We start from the raw sequence: 24,035 nt of genomic DNA on the forward strand, positions 1-24,035 counted from the left end.
GGTCATGCCATTTTCATTAACGCATACAACATTCTTTCTTACGGTGTAATAAAAAAACATATTTTTGAATATAGATTAATATTATTATTATTATATATATATATAGTTTATATATATACATACATATATATATATATATATATATATATATATATATATATATATATATATATGTCGTACCTAATAGCCAGAACGCACTTCTCAGCCTACTATTCAAGGCCCGATTTGCCTAATAAGCCAAGTTTTCATGAATTAATGTTTTTTCGTCTACCTAACCTACCTAACCTAACCTAACCTAGCTTTTTTTGGCTACCTAACCTAATCTTACCTATAAAGCTAGGTTAGGTTAGGTTAGGTAGGGTTGGTTAGGTTCGGTCATATATCTACGTTAATTTTAACTCCAATAAAAAAAAATTGACCTCATACATAGAGAAAAGGGTTGCTTTATCATTTCATAAGAAAAAAATTATAGTAAATATATTAATTCAGGAAAACTTGGCTTATTAGGCAAATCGGGCCTTGAATAGTAGGCTGAGAAGTGAGTTCTGGCTACTAGGTACGACATATATATATATATATATATATATATATATATATATATATATATATATATATATATGTCGTACCTAGTAGCCAGAACGCACTTCTCAGCCTACTATGCAAGGCCCGATTTGCCTAATAAGCCAAGTTTTCATGAATTAATGTTTTTTCGACAACCTAACCTAACTTTTTCGGCTACCTAACCTAACCTAACCTATTAAGATAGGTTAGGTAGGGTTGGTTAGGTTCGGTCACATATCTACGTTAATTTTAACTCCAATAAAAAAAAATTGACCTCATACATAATGAAATTGGTAGCTTTATCGGCCCGATTTGCCTAATAAGCCAAGTTTTCATGAATTAATGTTTTTTCGACAACCTAACCTAACTTTTTCGGCTACCTAACCTAACCTAACCTATAAAGATAGGTTAGGTTAGGTTAGGTAGGGTTGGTTAGGTTCGGTCATATATCTACGTTAATTTTAACTCCAATAAAAAAAAATTGACCTCATACATAATGAAATGGGTAGCTTTATCATTTCATAAGAAAAAAATTGAGAAAGTATATTAATTCAGTAAAACTTGGCTTATTAGGCAAATCGGGCCTTGCATAGTAGGCTGAGAAGTGCGTTCTGGCTACTAGGTACGACATATATATATATATATATATATATATATATATATATATATATATATATATATATATATGACAGTGTCAGACCACGAAGGAAGAATTGAAACAGGAATTTCCTTAAGTACTTTCGTATTTAATAATACATCTTCAGAAGGATTGGAAAAATGCATCTTCCCATCCTTCTGAAGATGTATTATTAAATGCAAAAGTACTTAAGAAAATTTTTGTTTCAATTCTTCCCTCGTGGTCTGACACTTTCACATTTTTCATCACGTGTTAATTTTCGTGATTTACACACACACACACCCACACCCACACTCACACACACACACACACACACACACACACACACACACACACACACACACACACACACACACACACTCACACTCACACACACACACACACACACCCACACACACACTCACACACACACACACACACACACACACACACACACACACACACACACACACACACACACACACACACTCTCACTCACTCACTCACTCACTCACTCACTCACACACACACACACACACACCACACACACCACACACACCACACACACCACACACACCACACACATATATATATATATATATATATATATATATATATATATATATATATATATATATATATATATATATATATATATTATTTAATTTAATGGTATAACTATTGCTTATTATTTATTACTACTAAATTTACCGTTGAACTCAGGAGTTGGCATGTCCTCTTAAATGTAATAATGGAAATTAGTCAGTCCTGTTCGTGTAGTCTCAAGTAATGTTGTATTTAATTTATACTCTATTTATGCCTAAATATTTTATTTTAACAGTTTTCAAATTTGCTCAGGAAGCATATATCAGCTTATTACAAAAAGCTGTTATTGGGTGCGCTTATGGTAACAGACAATGTTGACTCAGCTTTATGGAATGTTTATTAAAAAATTATGATATTTTTTGTCATTCATATAGCATAAAATCTCCTCTTCGTACAACGTAGCTGACTTTTCTAAAATATGCTTCCCCACAGCATGATATTGAGGCATGTCAGCACCATGGTGACCCTGTGAGGATGTGGTGCAACCCGTGCCAGGAGCCGCTCTGTGGCCAGTGCCTCTTTGAGCGACACATGACTGAAAAACACCACGTTGTCAAGATCCAGTCTGTGGTCAGGGAGAAGAAGCAGAACATGGAGGCACAGACGGCGGAGATGCTGGAGTATGTGGAGGAGGAGCGAGCCAGCCTTGCCGACGAGGTGCACAGCATCGCCCATCACCTGGCGTGTATCCATAGGAGAAGTTCAGCTCTCACTAGGTACGTCACGGATGTGCACAGGATCTTGAAGGACGTGAGGAAAACGACGCGCATAGTGTCCGTGTTGGCAAACGAGAATAGTTTGGAAAGTTTGTCTTCCCAATTAGGAACAAAGCATTGCAATGACGTTAAAAAGAGTGTTGACAATGGGCAAGAGATAAGAGGTAGTCCAGTGGCACCATTCAAGTCAGATATATGTGACAATAACAAAGTTTGTCACTGCTGCAATAACTCTGAAAACTGCAGAGAAAGCGACGAGGCGCACCAGGACAAACCCTCACGGACCCTTCAGTTAGTTGACAGTGAAAACAACATACAGACAACGGAGACAGGCGTCGATGGGGCGTGCAAGAGAGACAGGAGCGAGACAGACGTCAACGAAGGTATTCGCAGTCGAGAAAAACTGACCAGTGACTGCGGCTCCGATAACGATCAAAATGATGATGGCGAAGCTTCCGATTCAGAGAGTGAGCCGAGAGTCAAGGATGAGATGGCCATGTGGCCCCTGACGCCCTGTGACACCACGGGCACTTCACCATTGTGGCCACGTATCGACTGGACACACTTCTGTTACCAGGTGAGACACCACCTTTCAAATTATAAGTTATATAAGAGCAAGTTGTGTGTGTTTGCAGAGATATATTAGTCTAAGTAAAATCTATTAAATCTAAACACAATTGTTTTCTGTAGAATAACGGGATTTTAACAAAATATTTGAACTGTATACACTATACAATATATGTTAAGACTAATAGTGAAATAATTAACTATGATAGTGAAATACATGAATATAATAGTGATTATGTTCAAATTCTAACTTAAGGGACGTGTCTTCTTTGTACATATGTATTTATAATGTAGTTTACACTCTAAGACGAGCTGTGTGTGGGAGACACTAAAACTAGTTTTTTTTTTTTTTTGCAGGGATATTCCTAAGCCTCTGGCTGGCTCACTAAACATTATTATCTTGACTTGCACTGTATGTTGTATATCTGGTACAGCCTTAATTGGCTCCCACACAGTAGCCTACAAAGCATGGCAAACTTAAATAGGTGTTGTCCTGACATGTTATTTGTGTTATAGCTGCCGGTGGTACAGCTGCTGGTACCGCCAGAGAAACCAGAAGTGTTCCTGCAGCTGAGTGTGGGAAGAAGAAGCCTAGGCCGCGTCCACATACGTCTGTGGGGATACCTGCGCCGCGCCCAGCACTTCCTGGCTCTGTGTCTGGGCACCCTTGGCCCCTCATATAAGGGCTCAAGGTTCTCAAATGTGGCTAGAAAGGGACAGCCTGGGGAAAGCCTAGTTGGATGTCAGTATAGAACAGAGGGCGGCAGCAGTAGCGCCCGTGGCCTGCTGGAGGGCCTGGAATGGCGAGGCAACTACTCAGGCCCGGTGAAGGAGGGTGTACTGGGAGGAGCGAGCGACGGAGACCCAAATCTTGAAGCCTTTTTTGGGATCTGTACCCGCGACTATCCAGAGGGAGAGTACTACTGCCCCTTCGGCGAAGTGGTGGGCGGGATGGAGGTGGTACGTAGAGCTGTGGCTCACGACCCCGTCAGTGACGTCACTATTACTGACATTACGTCGGCCAGGAATGATGGCTAACGTCGTGTTTTAACTATTATCATGATCTTCAATCAAGTGCTGGGTTTGCTGCTGGCTTATATACATCAACAGTCAAACTCTTACGCCCATTATGTGATGTTACCGGTATAGTGCATGTTCAAATGCGTCATATAATTTTTTCCATTTGTTTATAACAACACACTTTTGCAATCAGTAACACACTTAAGTATAAGTATATAGTATTCTACAACAAATTCTCTGCAGAGCCTACTTGAGGTCTCACAGGATACTCTGTTAAGTACCAACTTTGACAGTAACAATGTGGGAATTAACTGAAATATATGGTGACACGCTCATTATATACTTTTCCTGTCCTTTTAATAAAAAAGCAACTCAATGCAGTTTTTAGTTTTTAAATAAATTCCGTATTAAATTACACATTTACAGTTAATTACAGCTAGAAGGGCAGATAAGGGGGAACAGGTGAAGCCGGTTGCTCGCATCTCACTCTGCTCGTCAATTATTATATGTTCCCTCATGGTGATACCATAAAAAAGAACATTGTGGCATGTTAAGTATGCCATAAGTGTGCCCAGTGTACGACAAATACAGGACGTTTAGTAGTAACTCAGGTTCCCAGGTTAACAGGCGAGATTTAGTGATCTTGCCTACTAGCCTCATAAGCGAGAGCAAGGGTCGAATCATGGGCATCGACGTTCCATCTGCATTTCGTCCTTTTGTAACCATCAATGATTGTGGACCTGATTGTAAAATGACTAGCAAATTTTGTTTTTGAGAAAACACATGATTTTATATTATCCTAATTACTTCGCGTTCCTGTCCAAAGGCCTAAAAACCAAACATAAAAAGCAAACATTACATTGGGAACCGCGTGGACATTGCCTCGCTTGGGCTAGACCACAGATTGGTTGGTTACCCCATGTCACAGCGACCAATTTTCACTAGAAGCCTCGTGCAGCAGTGGATTGGTGTGGCTCGACAAATCTAATTATAGTACGGGCTGTTCAAAGGCAAAAGCAACCGATTAGAGAATGCATTGTCATTAGCAAATCACTAAAATAAATATTGTTTGTTATTATTTGTGCACATGATTACACGATGAATTATTGAGTAAAAAAACTTAATATCCCTCTTGATATGCCGTCGATTGTATGTCAACATGCAACCCGTGCTCGACTCAAGTCCATTACATTCAGCGGTCGACCCCACAGACGCATTCATAAATTTTAACATGCTGTTCATTCAAAACGGGAATTTTCTCAAGTATAAATTAATATTATATTATATTGGCATATTGTGTATATATAGGGATAGGTTAGGTCAGTGTTTAGGTTCTGTTGACGATTATTTGTATTTGTAGTACGTGGGTGAAGCATTTATAGCGTTGTGATTCGAACAAAATTCGTCAGTGAAGCACTTGTTCCGGATATGTTCGAACGTCAGCAGTTGTGAGTCGTGTGTAAACCGCTTTTCATTCATAAACAGGGGGTTTGGCGGGTGCATGGAATCACTTTTGGATCTTTGTTTGGAGGACAAGCTGCACGACTCACAACTGATTTCGTTCGAACACTTCCGGAACAAGTGCTTCACACCTTATGCACCTGTTGCATGGTAATCCTGGGGCTAAGTAATTATCAATAGAAGGCACCAAGCCGGGGGTGGCTATCAAAATTGCGGGATTTTCAAAAGGCGCTAAATATCACTAAGGATGCCAATACGAGAACAAAAGACCATAAGGCGAACATCATCAAAGGTATCCGATTTGATGTTGGACAGATGACCGCAAGAGACAGTCAGCAGGACACTCAACAAGGATATGAACGACCATAAGGGGGACAATGCAATTCGGAAAATAAGGAGCAGGATAGCACTCCATTAAGTACCCATGAGTTAAACGTGTATGGCCAATACGTAACCTTGCCAGAGCCGTTTCCCACCACCGATTACGGTGGTAGGAGGAAGGCCACGGGGACACACTATCCTTGTAACAAGGATAGTGTGTCCCCGTGTGATAGTGTGCCACACTACTGGTAACAAGCACGCAGTTTGTTACCAGTAATAGAAGACCAATGACCCTGCCAACGGGCAAGAATGGAGGAATGAATAACTGGGTAAAGGTCGGAATAAGGAATACCTTTATGGGAGATGGGACAGGTATGGATAGTTACCTTTCCTGGAACTAAGGTGGTCTGCCCCTTGGTGTGGACTTGGACCATATTCTGTAGAAGGAATGTGTCCAGGTGAGGGCTTTCACAGAGCAAATCTCAAGGTCGCTCTTGGTGAGGCCCATGAAGCCCACGCGCACTCTCCTTGCACCATCCCCAATCAAGGGTTATAGAAGAGGCGGATGCTGTGTACTAAATGTTAACAGTGTTTGGTAAAGATCTAATCTTAAAACCTTAAGACTTTAGGTAAAGACCCAGAGTGTTAAATGTTAGATAAGACATGTAAATGCCTAAAGTCACTAATACGCAGTGCATTTAAAATTGAGAAAATACAAATGCTTCAATACAGCAAAGTTAAAATTTAAGAACGCGTCTTTCAGGTTGTCCGCCAACTAGTGGAGCATAACCTGAGAATGGGTTGCAGCTCACGGTTCGTTCAAACAACTGAGTTGGATGGGCAAGGTGGGGTCAATTGAGTTGGAAAGAGGGCCAAAGTGCTGAGTGGACAGCGCTTTGGATTCGTAGTCCTGATCACTTCTGACCTGAGGTTCCTGGTTCGATCCCCGGTGGAGGCGGAAACAAATTGGCAGTTTTTTTCACCTCACCCGTACACCCATCACCCGTACACCCCATCACCCGTACACCCATCACCCGGACACCCCATCACCCGTACACCCCATCCCCCGGACACCTTCCATTACACTTCATCTCCGCCACAAGACGATCTCAAGTCTCACCATTGAAGACCAGTCACCTAGCAGTAAATAGGTACCTGAGAGTTAGACAGCTGCTGCGGGCTGCTTCCTGGGGGGTAACTAAAAGAAGGCCTGGTCAAGGACCGGGCCGCGGGGACGCTAAACCCCGAAATCTTCTCAAGATAACCTGGGCATTCCAACCTCTGTTGTAAATGCCGTAGTATTTCAGGAAATTAGGTATGGCAGAAAGCTAATAGATCAGCCTTACATGTCATGTTCTCTCCTGATTCCATGTATGACTAACCATCCTGTGAGATACGGATATTAGATCAACTTATAGTTTGTTTTTTATCTACACTGTAATTTTTCATATAGAATAGCAGCACATTTCTGTGTATACCTAAGCTTGTTAATACAAAAAAATGTAGATTACAAAGGGTAAAAAACTAATATTATAATAGTTATTTAATATGTGAAGTAGCTAATCAACTTTTAAACTGTTTTAAAACATTAATTTAAAAGAAAAAAAAAGCATAATTTATGTGACTAACATTTAAAAAATAACTAAAACGAAAGAAAATTTGCCAAGGTTGTTGTTGGTGTGTGTCTTAGTGCGATATAAAGAGCACTGTGATTGGCCGCATCGATGGAAGACGGTGATTGGCTGTCAGTGGTCTGACTTCAACAACAACAACAAAGATGGACGCGTGTACTGCTGTCGGAAGAGAAATTGACAAAGTACTAACCAAATTTACATCTTACAGTGAACATGCATCCAGTACAATTGCTTCCTTACATAATAATATTGAAAGCCTTCAAATAGAAATTAATCAAGGTGGGTCTACGAAAAGAGTTGGCCAGATAAAGTACACCAGACAATGAATGTAAATGTTTGGTATTTTACGAATTTACAATATGTAAGCACGTCACATGCTATATATTTTAGTGTACATTGCACCTTTTAGATAGAATAAAGCATTATGCGATTTATATTTTCTACAGGATTCTAATGAGTGTGCACTGTATGGCAATGTTTTATTCTATATCCAAGCTAAAACAGAACAAAAATAGTTTTCCTGGTTAAAGAGACCAAAATATGGATACACTATTCCAAGTGGGGCATACCAGAAATTTATACAGTTAATAACTACCTTCTTTTCCTTCAAGTCAAAAGTTCGCCAGACTATTCTTAGTTTTTTTTTTTTTTTTTAAACTGCAGCACCCACTTGTGCAACTTTCAGGAGAGTGCTGGATTCTAACTCCAAGGTCCTTTTTTTTTTCATCAATATGCTGCAAGGCAGTGCTGTAGATTAGGTAGAGGTGATGTGCTTTGCTATGCCCCTCCATGCTAGGTCTTCCATTTTTTTACATTAAAAAGTATTTACGATTCTGACTGTTCAAAAATGTAAATTCACTGTCATATTTATGGATCAATCTAACTTAATGGTCTGAATCAAACAAATCTTCATTTAGCTTGTTTTTCAATCTGTGCACCTATGAAACCCAACCAAACCATCCTAAGAAATGGAATTATCCTCATGAACGTTGAAAACAAAATTATCCATTTCGAAGTAAAATTACACAGAATTCCCAATAGTCCTCATAAGAACTAGAAGTTAATTTTACTCTTGTTTTTATTTATAGGCCTTATATTTCATCTAAGAGTATTTTTATCGATGATAACTAGTTTCATGATCTTTTGATTTCATGTTCACAGTTATTTCAAGTAATGATAAAGCTTAGTTTGAAGAGAATGTTACTTGATGGTTCCAGAAATTTCAAGTTGAAGGACTGAATGTTTTTGAGTGAACTTTCTGAAGTAACTCTTCAGTGCAAAGTATGACCAGTATTTAAAAAGATCCCCATTGCACCAATGCAGAATGTCAATGCCCTGATTGTCATGATCCTGTTCAATATGACCTTCAGTATTCTTGCCTTAGAGAGCATCAGTGGATCTTGTTTGGAGTTAACTTTTCATATTAATTTAAAACCTAACATTTATGTTTTAGTAGGCAGTGGTGATGTAACAGAAGCTCAGGCAGTGATTTTAAGTCAGGCTATTGGCCGTGTGAAGGAAGCTGTGACTCGCTTAAGTACTGAACACAGAGATCTTCACTCTTCTGTCTCAAAAGTTGGCAAAGCCATTGATAAGGTAAGCAGACTAATTTGTATGACTAAGTTTTAGATCCATTTAATCTTCTAAACATACCATTAAAATACAGTACAATAAAATTGTAAATTATATTGTTTAACTCGAGTCATTGCTTTTCAGAATTTTACAGCAGACTTTGGCTGTATTAGCAATGATACAGTATTTAGTGGCGAAAAACAGCAGCTTGTGAATGAAGTAATTTGTCAACATTTCTTTCGGGAAGGACTATTAGACATTGCTGAGGAATTTATTAGTGTAAGTATATTTTTACACTATTATACATATTTATTTATATATACTGGTACTGTACTATACATGGTAATTAAATAATCAACAAAATTCATCAGTAGAAAAGAAAACTAGTTACTGTGCAGTAAACTGATGGAAGGCTGAATTACAAAATAATAAGAGAAATTGCTTAAATGAAGCAACCAGATATAGGCTTAGTTGGTGATTAAGGGTTGGCTGAGAAGGCAAGAGGAAGGAAAAAGAATAGTTCTGTGTAATAATAAAGCATACTATACTGTACAATACAGTGTATGTTGTAAAACTCCATCTTCTGCTACTTTTTACTTGAACATATACCTGCATGCCATTGTACTAGAGATTTCTGCTTATGTAAAATTTTTATCTCTATTATTTTCACAAGAAATGACTAAATTATGTACCCACAGCTTGTCAACATATACACATGGTTATAACTCATAATTTGTCTTTAGAAGAGAACAAAGTTTCTTGCCTGTCCATAGGTACATTAAAAGTTCCCAAAATTTTGGCTACTGTATGACATACCTAACTTCCTGTTAACCCACAGGAGACTGGACTTGAATTGCAGGAAGAATCTCGAGAACCATTTTTCGAACTTAATCGAATACTTGCAGCTCTAAAGGCACGAGATTTAGGCCCAGCTCTTCAGTGGGCTGAAGAAAATAGAGAAAAGTTAAGGTCGCAGGTAAGTAATCTTTCAGTTAACTATGCTAAGTTATTTCATGAAGCGCTTATTTCATGCATGAATTTCTATGTTTTCATTATGCTGTAGCTAATTAGTTAAAATTTCTGGAAATTTAAATTTTAAATTTGTTATTTACAATCTTTTGCTTGGATCTATCCACACAATTAGTCAATCTAAGCTATTTTATTATACTCTATTTAACTGTACTTAGACACAAAAATAGAAGTACAATGTGTATTAATGCAAAGTTTAAACATTTATTTTCCCATACAGAACAGCAGTTTGGAATTCAAGTTACACCGACTGGCATACATAAATTTAATCAAAGAAGGGCCACTCAGTGTCCCACAGGCCATTGAATATGCCAGAGTCCACTTTACACCATTTGTATTCCAGCATGAGAAAGGTAATAAAATAATTGCTCATACAGGTATAGCAAATTATGATTACGTTATTGTACGTACCTTAAATTTGGCATTAATGTATATTAATATGTAATGTTTTTTCAATTACCAGTCACAGATTCAACACATAAATGAAGTCTGGGGTGATTGGGATGTGCAGTAATGCATGAATATAACTCAAAATATTTGTAAAATAGAATAATGGAGTGTGGGACCTGACACACTGCCGAGAATGTAGACGACTCTAGGATTGCTGCACTAAGACAAAATTTATCCATTCACTTTGAAACTTGGAAAAAAGGGCTTATGTGATTCTGTACACGTGTACTAGAGTGTTGGTAGTTACCACATGTATACAACATAATTTATTGTACACATTCATCAGAGCCTAACCTAGGTGGTGGAACATCAAATTGACATCCCAGAAAACATCTTTCTGAACACATTGTTCTGCCACACACATTTTGTCCCTTCCTACCTTGCATTCACTATGCTTTGAGTGTTGTTCTCTTTCTTAGTCTCTCTCTAATGTGGTGAGGAAATATCCAATGAACCTAGGATTGCAGTAGGTGGGGATGGTAATGGTTATTCATAACTGATGAATTAGGTTAATTCAAGATTCCCATTGGCTGTCAAATGTAATGTTAGTATGAATTCTGGAAGGGTTTGTACTTATAAACAAACAGTTTGAGCATCAGTGTATTCTGGCTGGATGATATCGTGTCCAATAACCTCAATGCACCATATATGACAGTGATTCTGTATTCTGTAGCACAGGTGCCATATATTGCTTGTGATTAGGGCACATTAAAGCCTTTAGGAGTGGTAAAATAACATGCTCAAAAAGGTGCTTTTCACAAGCTCATAGCTTGTTTTCTTGATGAATGGGATACACTGTATCCCATTCAATCAAACTCTGTATCTTCAATTACATTAAATATAGATACATACATTTCTTTATTACTATGTCTTGTGTGAGATTGGGCTGCAGAGGCAGTGACTTCTGAAACTAGATCAAGGTATATCTTTTTTTACCATTATTTTTATCCTATCAAACTGAACATCAAGCAGTTTATTTTCTACTTTTCAGTAATTCAAAGTCTCATGGGATGTCTGCTGTATGTGAAAGGAGGGTTGGAAAGCTCCCCTTATGCAGATCTCCTTAGTCCACACCAGTGGTCAGAAATTTGTGACATCTTCACCCGTGATGCTTGTGCTCTTCTTGGTCTTTCTGTCGACAGTTCATTAGCTGTGTGGTAAGTGTTACTTTGGTATTTTATTCAGGAAATACTTGCCTTTCCTTTTGGTTTGATAATGTCATAAATCTTGTCAGATCATAAATTAACCCACAAGAAATGTTAGTATGATGGATGAAAAATGGCTACCTACACAAATTCAGATTATACAGTATTTAGGCTCATTTTATGAATTCTCATTGAAGTCTTATTAAGAGCTTTGGAAGTCCTCAAAGTTCCAGTCCTTTTCTAAAAAGATACAACAATTTATTATGAGTATAGACTTCAGTTCTATCATTTCAGCTTAATGTCTTATGTTCATAGTTGCTTATTATCGATAATTTAAACCTCAGTGCGGTAATCATCATGTATTGATCGACTGGTGCAATGCAGTTATTGTCACATAAAGAGCTACGTCTTGAGTCAAGTGTTTGAATACCAATGATGCTCATATGATTCCAATAGCTCATTGGTGTCTCCCAACAGTCATTAGTGGCCACAAAATAATTTGGAGTCAGGCAGACTTATCTTCTGGTACCTCATCAACATTTGATGACTGCACTTACCTGGGTAACAAGCAGATCTTCACTGTATGGTTCTGTATTTATTTTGGTATTCTTATTTTTGCATACAAATTTCTTACCTTTGAATACATTTCATATAAAAATAAATGACAAAATATTTTTTTGTTTGGTTTGGCTCCCATCAGTGTATGCTGGTGGTTTTTCTTGGGTGCTGTGGTTGAAATTAGATCCTCAGACTCCACTGCTTCTGTTGAGGACATGATTCTCATCCTAATATCTGATAGGTGCTCGTAAATCATAGAGCCTGGTGTAGTTCGTAATACATGAGCTAGTCAGGTGGGTAATTCAGGGAGATACCAAGGGATTCACCAGTAAGATACGTTTCATTACATTCAGTGTTGGATTTCTGTTTTTCATGAAGTTTTATGATGGCAGCACTAGTTATAAAAATAGCACCAATCTTATCATGAATATTTAGTTTGTTGCTAAAAAGTTGAATCTAAAGCTCAGTCTTGTTTCTAAAAGTGTTACCAAATGTTTGTTTTATTAAGGACTCTGTTGCATGCAAATATAATTTGTGGCATTTAACATCACTTTCTTTGAAATGTTATTTCTGCATGGATGTTTATGTATAGCTTCTGGGCTGGCCCCCTCAATAGCATTGGTATTGTCAAGCCTAAGGCTTGTGCCAGGCCTTTGAGACTTGCATTGATCTACTGGGAGCCAGGACCAGAATCTGGCGCTCTCTAAAGTGAGAAAACCAAAATAAAGGTTAGATGAAACAAAATAAATTATTGCTTGAAAGAAATGAAATTGAGGAAAACAAAACATACAAAAATTTGCTTTGGATGAAACTTTTTTGACCTAATGTGCCCGGCCACCACTAGATGATGGGCTAGTTCATCACCTACCTTGCTTCACTCACTCTCCTGGTTATGAGGGTCAGCTGCCCTTTGCTGGGACACTTTCACAATTTCTTGTCACAGGGGAAGTGAAGTTGGCTATCACTGGAACTTTATCTTGTTTTCACAAAATTTAATTACAGTATATCAGCTTTTTTACCTTTCTGGTTGACTTCCTCAGCTCTCCATGTCTTGAGAAGAGAGCCAGATTCTGCTCCGCATTTTTTTTAGTGAATTTTCTGCCTTTACTTTTTTCCCCTACCACAGACATGGCCACACATTTACAATGCTAACCAACATATATACATTTTCATCTGTCCTCCATGGACAGGGTTGGAGATCTGTTGAACATATAGTTCAGTGATTTATTGAACAATCAACCACAGAAGGTGATTCCAGTGCATATAAAATGCTAATTTAACCTACATACAGAAATACATAAATACACAGATTTACGTCTGCCCTACATAAACAGTGTTTGAGGTGTCTTGATAGGAAAGCATGGATTTCAAAGGCCTTCCACTATCCTTAGGCTTAATGGCACCAGCACATAAGCACTGATGGGTTACCGAGACCCTGCCAGAAAATGATATTTATTACATTCACTGCATAATTTATGCATATATGGAGCATTAAAGTTAAGGTTAATTTTTCTGTAAGCCTAAATTCAGAGTCACCCTGATTGTTACAGAATTTATTCATTTCACATCACATTTAAGTTAGGCTAGGAACAGTCGATAAACTTGAATTTTGAATTAAGCTTTTAAAAGGGAGGATGTAGTTAAGAATTTTGGTTTGCAGTAATTATATAAAATCAAGAACAAATATCATAAAAAGTCTGAAATAGAGTACTGTACTAGAGATTATAACCATTCTCACTAATGACTTTTTTTTCCATTCAGTGTAAATGCAGGATGCACAGCCCTTCCAGTTCTTCTGAACATTAAACAGGTCATGCAACAACGGGCAGTTCACAATATGTGGAATACAAAAGAGGAATTACCAGTAAGTTTAACCTTAAATACTAGTTTAGTTACATATTTCTCTAGTCTACCAATATGTGATTATTTAATTTGTATTTGTATAATCCAGTTTGTAACTATGGCATTTTCGTATGTGTTTAATTTCATTTATTTTTCCGTCATTGCTTTTTTCTCTCCATTTATGTTTTTATTCAACCCGTCCTCTTAAAAATAACGTCGCTTTTCACTTGTATGTGCTCTATGGCCAAAAATGAATGTAATTTGAAATGGAATCGACTCAGAAAAGTGATGTACTGTCCCGTTTTCTGTTTGAGTCGTCTGGCTTACTCGGTAAGGTTAGGAGAGGAAACTTTCAATTAATGTTTTTCATGACTTTTGAAACTTTAAGAGAATTTCCTGCCCACTTGACCTACCAGAGGACTCTTAACTTACTGTTTTGGAAAAAAAAATTCAAAATTTATTTTAATTTTTTTCATTTTCAAATTACAGTACTGTACGTCTGTTTTCGGTCATACAGACAAACGACCAAATTCAGACGTAATTTGTAACAGGACAGGTTGTTTTATTACCATATTTTTGCTTTCTCATTTCCACTTTATTTTCCTTACTAGATAGGAAAGTTGAGAAAATTAGCATGCTCTATAGTAAATCCTTCAAACTATAGCAAAAACTTCCAGATACTATTTTGGGCATCAGACTACATTATATCATGTAATTGTAGTCGTTCATATCAATTAGTGCAAAATTATGTGGTATGATAAAAAAGTAATAAGAGGAGTATCTGAAAGTATATCAGACCACATGATAAAGTTTGAAAGGTAAATTGAGGATGCGTGTCTAGAAAGATGTAAAAGAATGAAAGTTGGGAGGTTAATGCTTCCACTGTGGACTTCACTTATTTGTAATTTTGTGAGTGTCTTGGAAGGGACTAGGATAAGTATTTTGGATGGGATAAAGAGGAAAGGAATATTGCCCAACCAATTGGATTGTCGGGGATTGAATGCCAGCCTGCATGAAGCAAGACTGTTGATCTTCCTCCCATACATGGTATGGGCAGTAGAGCAACTTGCCTCCTCACATACACACTACAGGAACACTGTTTCTGGAGTGCATATGGGAGGAGGCAAGAAAACTGATGGTTATATAGTGGCTGGCGAAGGGACACGTTTTATTACAAAGTGGCTAAATATTTTATTTTATTTTATTAAAAGCATTCAACAAATGAATTTATCTAAGCTCTCCAAGCTTAAATAAAGAAGAAGAAATACATTGAAATTAACTCAGAAATATATAAAAAAGAAAGTAAGGAAAGTTAGTGAATAAAATACTTAAGGTTTTGTTAACTATGTTTTGTTAATGGTAGAGCAACGGATACATATCTGTCATCGAGTGAGGGACCAATTTACATGTTATGGGTTCCATTCAGGAAGGCGAGGGGACAGGATGGAAGGGAGATGAAGTAAGGTTGTTCAGTTGTTAATTGAACAGTTTTATGCCTGCCTGCCTACCTGATCAATCTTGTCTTGCCTTATCAGTCCCGCCTGCCCGATTCCTCCAATTTACCTGATCTCTCCATATGTCCTTTATACCCACCTGCCTGCCCGATACCTCCCTCCCACCCACCCAATCACTCCTGTCTGTCTGATCCTTTCATAAATCCCTTATGCCTGTTCCACCACAATACCCATCACTTGTCTACCCAACACCCCACTCGTGTCTGCCCACTCTCTCATGCATGCCCGTCCAATACCTCCCACCTCCTGATTCCTCCCCATCAACTCAACTCCTAATCCCTCTTTAATATTCCTGAATGCCTCTCTCACTGAAAACCCAATCTTAGTATTGAAGTGTACATACAGCACAGTATTATAACCATACAGTATTCTACTATCACTAGGTTAAGAAGAACAGCCCGAGCTTCATTAGGGTTGGAAAATACTACATTTTGTTTTGTACTTTGATACATTACAATAATACTCATATTCCAAAATGATTGTATATATAATATTTCTTTCTCTAAATATGCATCAACATGTATTGTGTCACTTGCTGTAAGAAAAAAGGAATGGTACATAGCCAAGAAAGAGCAAACTTCATGAAATCTGGACTGATATAATCCAGATTTTTTTGGTTCAGCTGTATCAAGAAAATTGAAAAATTCATGATCTTTCAAGTTACCAGAATCAGAGTTGCATGTATCATGGCATGGCATTACTTAAACTAATGTATCTTTTTATTTTTTAAAAAATTTCAGATTGAAATTGACTTGGGCCCATCTTCACGCTATCATTCAATATTTGCTTGCCCAATTCTACGTCAGCAGTCAACAGAGAACAATCCTCCTATGAGGCTTATTTGTGGCCATGTGATTTCAAGGGATGCTCTTAATAAACTCACAACGAGTGCCAAGTAAGTCTAGGAATTTCGCGGAATAAAGTACTTGTTTACATATTTGCTTAAGTTATTGTATATGCAATGCAATTATATTAGAACAAGCTTTATAAAATTCCGAGATCTTTCATTGGGTCAGTGTGGAGGCTCCAAAATTCAATACTCCTGTAGCAATATTTCTTTATATAGTTTGATATCCATGGCCTTGTAACTAAAGCCTCTCTGCTGCAGCCAAGTACCATTTATTTGTTGAATATCAAATTCTTTATCAGAAATTTTGTTCTTAAGTTTTATTCTTTTACAGATTGAAGTGTCCATACTGCCCTGTTGAACAAAATCCTGCAGACGCTGTTCAGATCTTCTTTTAATCTTTGCTGTCTTTTGAAAATTGAAAGTGCATATACAGTATACAGAGTTTATGGATATTTAGAGTATTTAATTTTTTCTTTCATAGATATTCAGAAAGCTCACAAAATTGATACAATATATGACAACTCATATTCATTATAGTAGCATAGATGTTAGTTAGCTTCATTTTTTTGATTGCCTTTACAGTTTGCAAATACAGTACACTTTTAGAGAAGTGTTTTGGTCATAAAATATTAGTGCAATATAAATAGCACTTAAAAAAAAAATTTAATACAATTTTAAGTTAAAACTTGGTGAAAGTTACAGATGTAATGTTTATTGTGAGTAATCAATATTAGGAGGTATTATAGAATATTATATAAAAAAGGGACTTCCTGTATATTTAAAGGAAGAGATCATATTCTTCAATAAAAGCAGAAGGACAGTTCATTTAGTGTGCATCATTTTGGCCTGACAGAAATTATGCTAAGTAATATAGCATTTTGTTAGGAATTTTACTGTACACAGTGTATTCATTCCTTTAATGATACCGACTTTGTACACACCGAATAGTAGAATAAATATTTAACCGATGGTATGAGGAGTATAAACAGTTTCTACAACCTTAAGAATGCCTTTCCTGCGATTATAATTGTGTATTTTTTCTAATAGGAAGAAATTGTTTTGCTAATAAAATCTAAATATTTTTTATAAGTTCAATAATTAAGCAAAATTTGCATTAGCTGGATTGAGTGGCAATTACCTGAATAACTCATCACTCATGTTTATCATGTTACTATAGTGAATAAATATAATTTCCAGTGCATTTTTCAAGGAAAGCCCTTTCAGTAGCTTTCCCCCCGCCCTGGAACCATTAAGTCTAAAGATCATGTCTGGGCTGACAGCCACTCTGACCTGCTAGAACTACTGTAGAATGTAGCTCTAAAGTGAGAGAAGCTCAAGGATCAAATATGTAATCACCTAGTCAGCTTTCCTCAGTTTTGGAAAGACAAAACTCACTGCTTGAAATAAATAAATGATAGACAAAAATATGGCATATGACAGTTTCCAATTAAGAGGACTGGTTGAGGAAAATTGCCCTCACAGCCACAGAATAGACAAACATGGGGAATATGATCACTACATACTGGGAGAGGATATTCCTTCATGGACCTTAAGTGTCTAGCTGGTCCACTAAACATTACTCTGTTCAGCATGCAGCAGATGAGTGTAACTCATATGCTGACTTCAGTAAGATTAGGTCGAATGTTTTTAACAATCTTTTCTGCATTGTTATATCTGTGGTAACTTTATTTGGTTTGTGAGTCTGTATAGTCAAATAATGTTCCAGTAGCATGTTTGTCATTTTTCCACAATGCTAACATTTCCTCCCTTCTGGAACTCACAAGCCTATTTCCCATACACATGGGTATCCAAGCCTGATGCAGTGCAAGTGCATTTCTGTTCTTCCAGTGTTCCCCTTCATCAAAAAGTGGTTCATAGTTAGTTGTCCCACTCTTGCAGCTGCTGCAACATGGTCACTGTACATCTTCTGCATCACTTCTTGCTCTCTCTATTTTCTTAAATAATTCCTATCGAAATAGAGGAGTTCCAATCAAATGGATGCCAATGAAACAGATGTCTAGATGCAAAAGGGGTAATCAAATCTTGCTGTGTGACCAGTTTCTGCAGATACCCAATCTATTGGACCAGTTTCTGCAGATACCCAATCTATTAGAGGGATGGTCCTCTAATCCCAGTATGCATGAAATGGGCATAAAGTTTTCAACATTACAATGCAAATTAAGTAACACTATTTATTATTCAACAATAACCAATAATAATTGTTTGGAATACATTGACTTTTTTGTTTTCCTTTGGAGACATTTCATATCACACAACACATTCTCTTACTTCATATTTTCTTAAGACACCACACACTCCCATTCACCGAGTAAACAAAAAAAACATACAACTTATTGCAAGCTTTAAATAATAATTCAAATTAGACAAACATGAAAATTTAATAATAGAGTAAACAATTGTACTCTACACCTAGAGTACATACCAATGTGATACTCGCACTAAGCAGTTGTCACATTGGTGCTTCCCTATTGGCGACTTTTCTATCAATGGGAATGAGGTGGAGGGGAGTGAGGTGAAATCTAACTCTTCTTAAACCTCACCTGCTAGCCATTTATATCTGACACTTAATAAATACAGTCTCCGTGGTGTAGTGGTAAGACACTCGCCTGGCGTTCTGCGAGCGCTGTCATGGGTTCGTATCCTGGCTGGGGAGGATTTACTGGGCGCAATTCCTTGACTGTAGCCTCTGTTTAACGCAACAGTAAAATGTGTACTTGGATGAAAAAACGATTCTTCGCGGTGGGGATCGTATTCCAGGGACCTGCCCGAAATGCTACTCGTACTAGTGGCTGTACAAGAATGTAACAACTCTTGTATATATCTCAAAAAAAAAAAAAAAAACCTTTTCATTCTAGTTTCATTATACTGTACAGTGGAACCTCGGTTGACAACCGTCCCTCTATATAAATTTTTTGGGTTACAATCCCAATTTCTTCGTAAAATTTGACTCAGTTGGTGACCTTCATCTCGCTTGGCGACGAGTTTGTTGATACACATATAGGTCGACGAGTGTGTGGTTGCTGGAACAGGCGAGGCATGCTTCAGTTTACCAGTGCTTCCTGCCTAGTAACGATCGCGCTTGAATTCTTTGTAAAGAATTAAATTGTTTTTCTGCTTTTTTGGTTTTTGAACATAAAAGTATTTATTATCTATCATGCCATGGATCTCTGAAAGCATTTCAGAGGTCATTTGTGAAAAAGCAAGTCTATTGCATAAAGATCTCACAAAGAAAACCCCTGGAATGAATGATGCTGATATGAAAGCATTTAAGGCAAGCAGCGGGGTTGGTTTGAGAAATTTAGAAAAGAATTGGTATTTATAGTGTAGTGAGGCATGGGGAAAAAACAAATGTCTATATGTATTATTATTATTATGTATGAAATGTATTTTGAAGTTAATATTTTTGGGAGTGTGGAACAGATTAATTAAATTTACATTATTTCTTATGGGAAAATTGTTTCGGTTTGTGAATTTTCGGTTTACAACCCATCTCTGGAAACGGATTAAATATGAAAGCGAAGCTACCACTGTATTAGCTTTTTTTAGTTGTGGAAATGGATTTGACAACGTCTTCATTTAATACATTCTGCTTGTCAATCACCTATACAGGGTATGAAAATTTTTTTGCATCTCTAAGACTCGATTTGCATGTCCCATTTCTACTGATGTCCCCTTGTATTACACTACCTCCTTTTAGCAACTAAGAAATTAAGAGGAACATTTTTGACATTTATATATGTACCACTAAGATGCACAAATTAATTAAAATGAATTTAAAATTAATATTAAGCACATTGTATACAAAAAATAAAACGTACAATAATAGACATAAGTCAATCTTGCTTTATGCATACAATGTGACTTCACTCAAACTTAGTGGGATGGAGCAAAGTTGATGTATTGAGGAGTTCATATGATTCAGCAGGCCTTGACCACATCCCAGAGACAATGTTTTTCTCCACTGTTTTGAGATAACCTACAACACTGTATATACAGTCATGCCTTATGATAACTGCACTTTTAACTCTTAATGTGGATTCGTTTATCATCCATTGATCTCCCAGGCTAATGTGGTTATCATAATTTGTTAATTGTTTTATTAATGTTTGGTTTGTATACCCATGTTAATATGGATATAATACATTTATATGACTGTAATGAAGCTAACCAAGACCCACAAGGAAATTCTGTTGTCGTTTTTAATTGCTTATTATGCGATGAAATCATGGCCTTTGGTCTTTCCCGCCAGTGTTTGAATCTATTTTTCGATGACGTTCTCAGACAGAATGCAACCCACTCCTTTGCTACTACAGTACTGACTAAATAATTAATTTTATTTTCATATGAAATATATTCAATCACTGATACAAAACATATATTGCCATATGATAATGATTGCATTGCACTAGATGATCAACACATGATGACCACCTCATTTTGAGGGTCAAGTAAAAAAACAAAAATACAATATGCAGGAGGGAAGTGTATTGAAACCCTTATAAGGCTCTGCTTTCAATACAATTAGGCAAGAACAAACCCATACTGGCAAACCTTCACCTCCAATACGACTAAAAATTTCACAGAAAATACATTAGGCAATCTTCATTTTAGAGTAGTATACAATAGAGGAAGTAAATATATTATAATTATAAATTGAAGGCCTTTATTGTCAAACATGGAATGTTTAAAATTATTTTGCATTTATCTCTATTAGCATGGAGAGGAAACTTTCCTCTCAAAAGATGTTAAAAATTCTAAAAACTTTATTGTGTAAATATTAATTTTTGCTATAAAAATTATATATAAGGCTTTTATTTCTAGCCAAAAATATTAAATGTTCTTAATGTTCTTAATGACTTCCAAGTTCATTTTTAAGAAGCCCCAATCTTCAGTAGCTCCCAGGTCCTTATGCACTGGTACCGCTAAACAAAAGAATCATGCCAGGCCTCAGACTCCCACTGACCTATTGAGTGCCAAAATCAAAATCTAGTTCCCATACCCGATGGTCCTGGTGGCAGCAAAAGGGATGGAACTGAAGAAATTGGTATGGTGTTCAGAGCTAGATCCTGCACAGAATATACATAAGCTAATGATGGATGATTTAAGAACTCTCAGCCACTAACGAGCATCCAAGCTGAGCACAGACACTGGTGGATGGGCGAGGAACAGCCGAATGAGAATCCCAGATCTGAGACCCAGCCAAGTCCAAACCTGCAATGGAACCAAATGGGACTTTTGCCAATTCACCAGAAACCCAAACCTGGCGAGCTGGTAAAGAACCAGATTCCTGGCTTGCAGACACTCGGACTAGCTGGAAACCCAAACCTGCCAGTCCAGTTAGACTAAGATATGAGCCCACTAACACCCGAAAGCAACAAACACAAGCCAACCTGGTGAACGTCTTGGAATCCAGTTGAATGGGGAACCCAGAAGCAGTAAGTTGATAGCCCACCACAAAACCTAACCAGTCCCTAAATTGGGGAGGAACATGCATATGCAAAATGCATCTTGTAAGTCTAGGAACATCATCCAGGAATCCACCTGCAGCACCAGACAGACCCAGTCTAAGGTGGTCATGACAAAAATTGAACAGGGAATGAAGTGATTCAAACCTGAAAGGTCGAGAATGTACCATATGTCCGACAAGTCCAGCTTGGGGACTGGGAAAAACTAGGACCCTCACCGCAGAGCAGGGGTTAACTTGACCACCCCAGCATCCAGCCACAAAATCACTCAGGAGGGGTTGAAGACCACCTCTATTGTAGGTCCTGGAACACGTACCGAAAGGCCCACTCATTGTCAGACCAAGAAATGGCAAAATGGGCCAAACATCGACCAGGCCACAGCACCATCAAAGGGGCAAATCATGTAAGAGCTGACCTGAAGAACCAGGCCAAATGCATGACAGCGACACTGATCAGAAGGAAAGCTGAAGAAAGTGCAATAGCTCAGGAATCTGACTCCTCCAGAAGCCGCCTTCTGACCAACAACAGGCAAGAGCCTGCCCTGAAACTTTCACCCTCAAGCAGCGGGGACAGAAGCCTGCTGCAAAAGTAGGCGACCTAGTGGCTGAAAAGTCACTTGGTTTTTTGGTGGCCACTTCAATGGCCACTGCAGTGTGGTTACTCGGCCACCCTGCAGCTGAAAGAAACAGACACAGCATTCTTGAGAAACAAAAGGCAAAAAAGGGGAGGAGGATAACAGGAATAATGACCAAGCTGAATCTAAGGCACAGATTAGTACGGTCTTCTGGCAAGACAGATAAAAGAAGTAGAATCAAGCCACTGCCACCTGAAGGAGAGAAGCAAGCAACTTTGGCAGCACCCCAAAGGCCCCAGCTGCAGGTAAAAATGCTGCAATCGCGTGCACACCAGTCAAGCTATCCAAGCCAGTTCAAGAGCTGACTGGGAACAGCTCCACAACATCCCAAACATGCAAAAACTAGTCAAATGTGCAAAGAACCCTGTGATCCTCACCATTTAGCAAGCACCAGGGAGCCACCAGCAGGAACCATCCCAGAAAATTATATCAAATATACCAATGATTGTTAAAAATGTTTGTTTTCCACTGCTAAAATAACTGTACCCATACCAACCCTGTGAGCTTGCCATGCATTTCTATCCTTTTGAATGATACAAAAAGTTGACACATTGTTGACACAATATTCACACATTTGTAGAATATTCCTTGTTAAAAAAATTTGTTTAATAAAAATCTAGCTAATACTGTATTTAGTCAACAAGATGAACAAAGCAGCAGCAATCAACCTGAGGTGCTAATGACCCAAGCTATGATTTGATGAGTGAAAATGAGATTATTCAGAGCATTAATGGTGATGTAGGGGGATGGAGAGTAAAAGGACACTACACCATAAAATTACTAGCTACAAATAAAATATGAAAATGTACATTCTTGCTTAATCTAAGAGGAGTAATGTTTGACAAGTGTACAGTGTTAGTGGAAAAAGTATAAATGAAATAGTCAACAACTTGAAAAGCCCACATCGAAAGTCAAAGGCTACATCTATATATGGATGACTACAGTATTACATTCTGTGCAACTAAGTGAAGCATTACTTGAAAATGATGTTTATACCTGAAGCACAAAATTTACACTTATAACCCCAAAAATAACTTTAAGAGAAAACAAAGTATTATGTGTTGCTGAACAAGACCCCAAAAAGGTCAGACCATTTATGTTTAGGCAAGACAAGAGGCTGGGCTGTTACAGTGTTAAAATTATCACAAAATTAATTTATTTTGTATTTGTATATAGTACAGTACATAAGAGTGAACACTGGTAAAAATTTGTGCACCAAATTTATAATTTGATGCCCTATCTGGATAGAAACTTAATTATGAATGTAGTACATTGCATCTGCAGCTCTACTAAAAGTGACCTTGTGATAAACATATTCTTGCATACTGTGCCTAAGCATACAAAATGTAAATCCACCTTGTTGCTTAGGGGAACAAACAAAAATGTTAACAAATTAATTCTAGTGAATAATTTGAACTATACCCGAACATGTTTGGACAATGAAGGATTTCGA

The 24,035-nt window shown here is 37.5% G+C and overlaps 2 protein-coding genes across 3 annotated transcripts in view; both read left to right on the top strand.

Annotated features, from left to right (window-relative positions):
• Positions 1 to 4,421, top strand: part of LOC123758107 (uncharacterized) — a 12,033-nt gene extending 7,612 nt beyond the window's left edge. The window contains exons 3-4 of the mRNA XM_045742292.2: positions 2,216 to 3,076; positions 3,583 to 4,421. Coding sequence (XP_045598248.2) covers positions 2,216 to 3,076; positions 3,583 to 4,104 — 1,383 coding nt within the window. The 3' untranslated portion in view covers positions 4,105 to 4,421. The remainder of the gene's footprint in view (positions 1 to 2,215; positions 3,077 to 3,582) is intronic.
• A 3,141-nt stretch (positions 4,422 to 7,562) lies between these two features.
• Positions 7,563 to 17,431, top strand: Sou (required for meiotic nuclear division 5 protein souji). Of its 2 annotated transcripts, none has more exons than XM_045741785.2 (9): positions 7,563 to 7,781; positions 8,956 to 9,098; positions 9,219 to 9,353; positions 9,913 to 10,050; positions 10,324 to 10,456; positions 11,545 to 11,710; positions 14,018 to 14,120; positions 16,353 to 16,507; positions 16,794 to 17,431. In XM_045741785.2, exons 1-9 carry the CDS (start codon positions 7,646 to 7,648, stop codon positions 16,855 to 16,857), a joined length of 1,173 nt encoding a protein of 390 aa, XP_045597741.1. In that variant the 5' UTR covers positions 7,563 to 7,645; the 3' UTR covers positions 16,858 to 17,431. The 2 variants fall into 2 exon arrangements, with proteins under 2 accessions (XP_045597741.1, XP_045597742.1); XM_045741786.2 differs by having other exon boundaries at positions 7,600 to 7,781; positions 8,959 to 9,098.
• Positions 17,432 to 24,035: the final 6,604 nt, after the last annotated feature.

The sequence above is a fragment of the Procambarus clarkii genome, chromosome 40, assembly GCF_040958095.1.
Source record: "Procambarus clarkii isolate CNS0578487 chromosome 40, FALCON_Pclarkii_2.0, whole genome shotgun sequence".
NCBI classification, from domain to species: domain Eukaryota; kingdom Metazoa; phylum Arthropoda; class Malacostraca; order Decapoda; family Cambaridae; genus Procambarus; species Procambarus clarkii.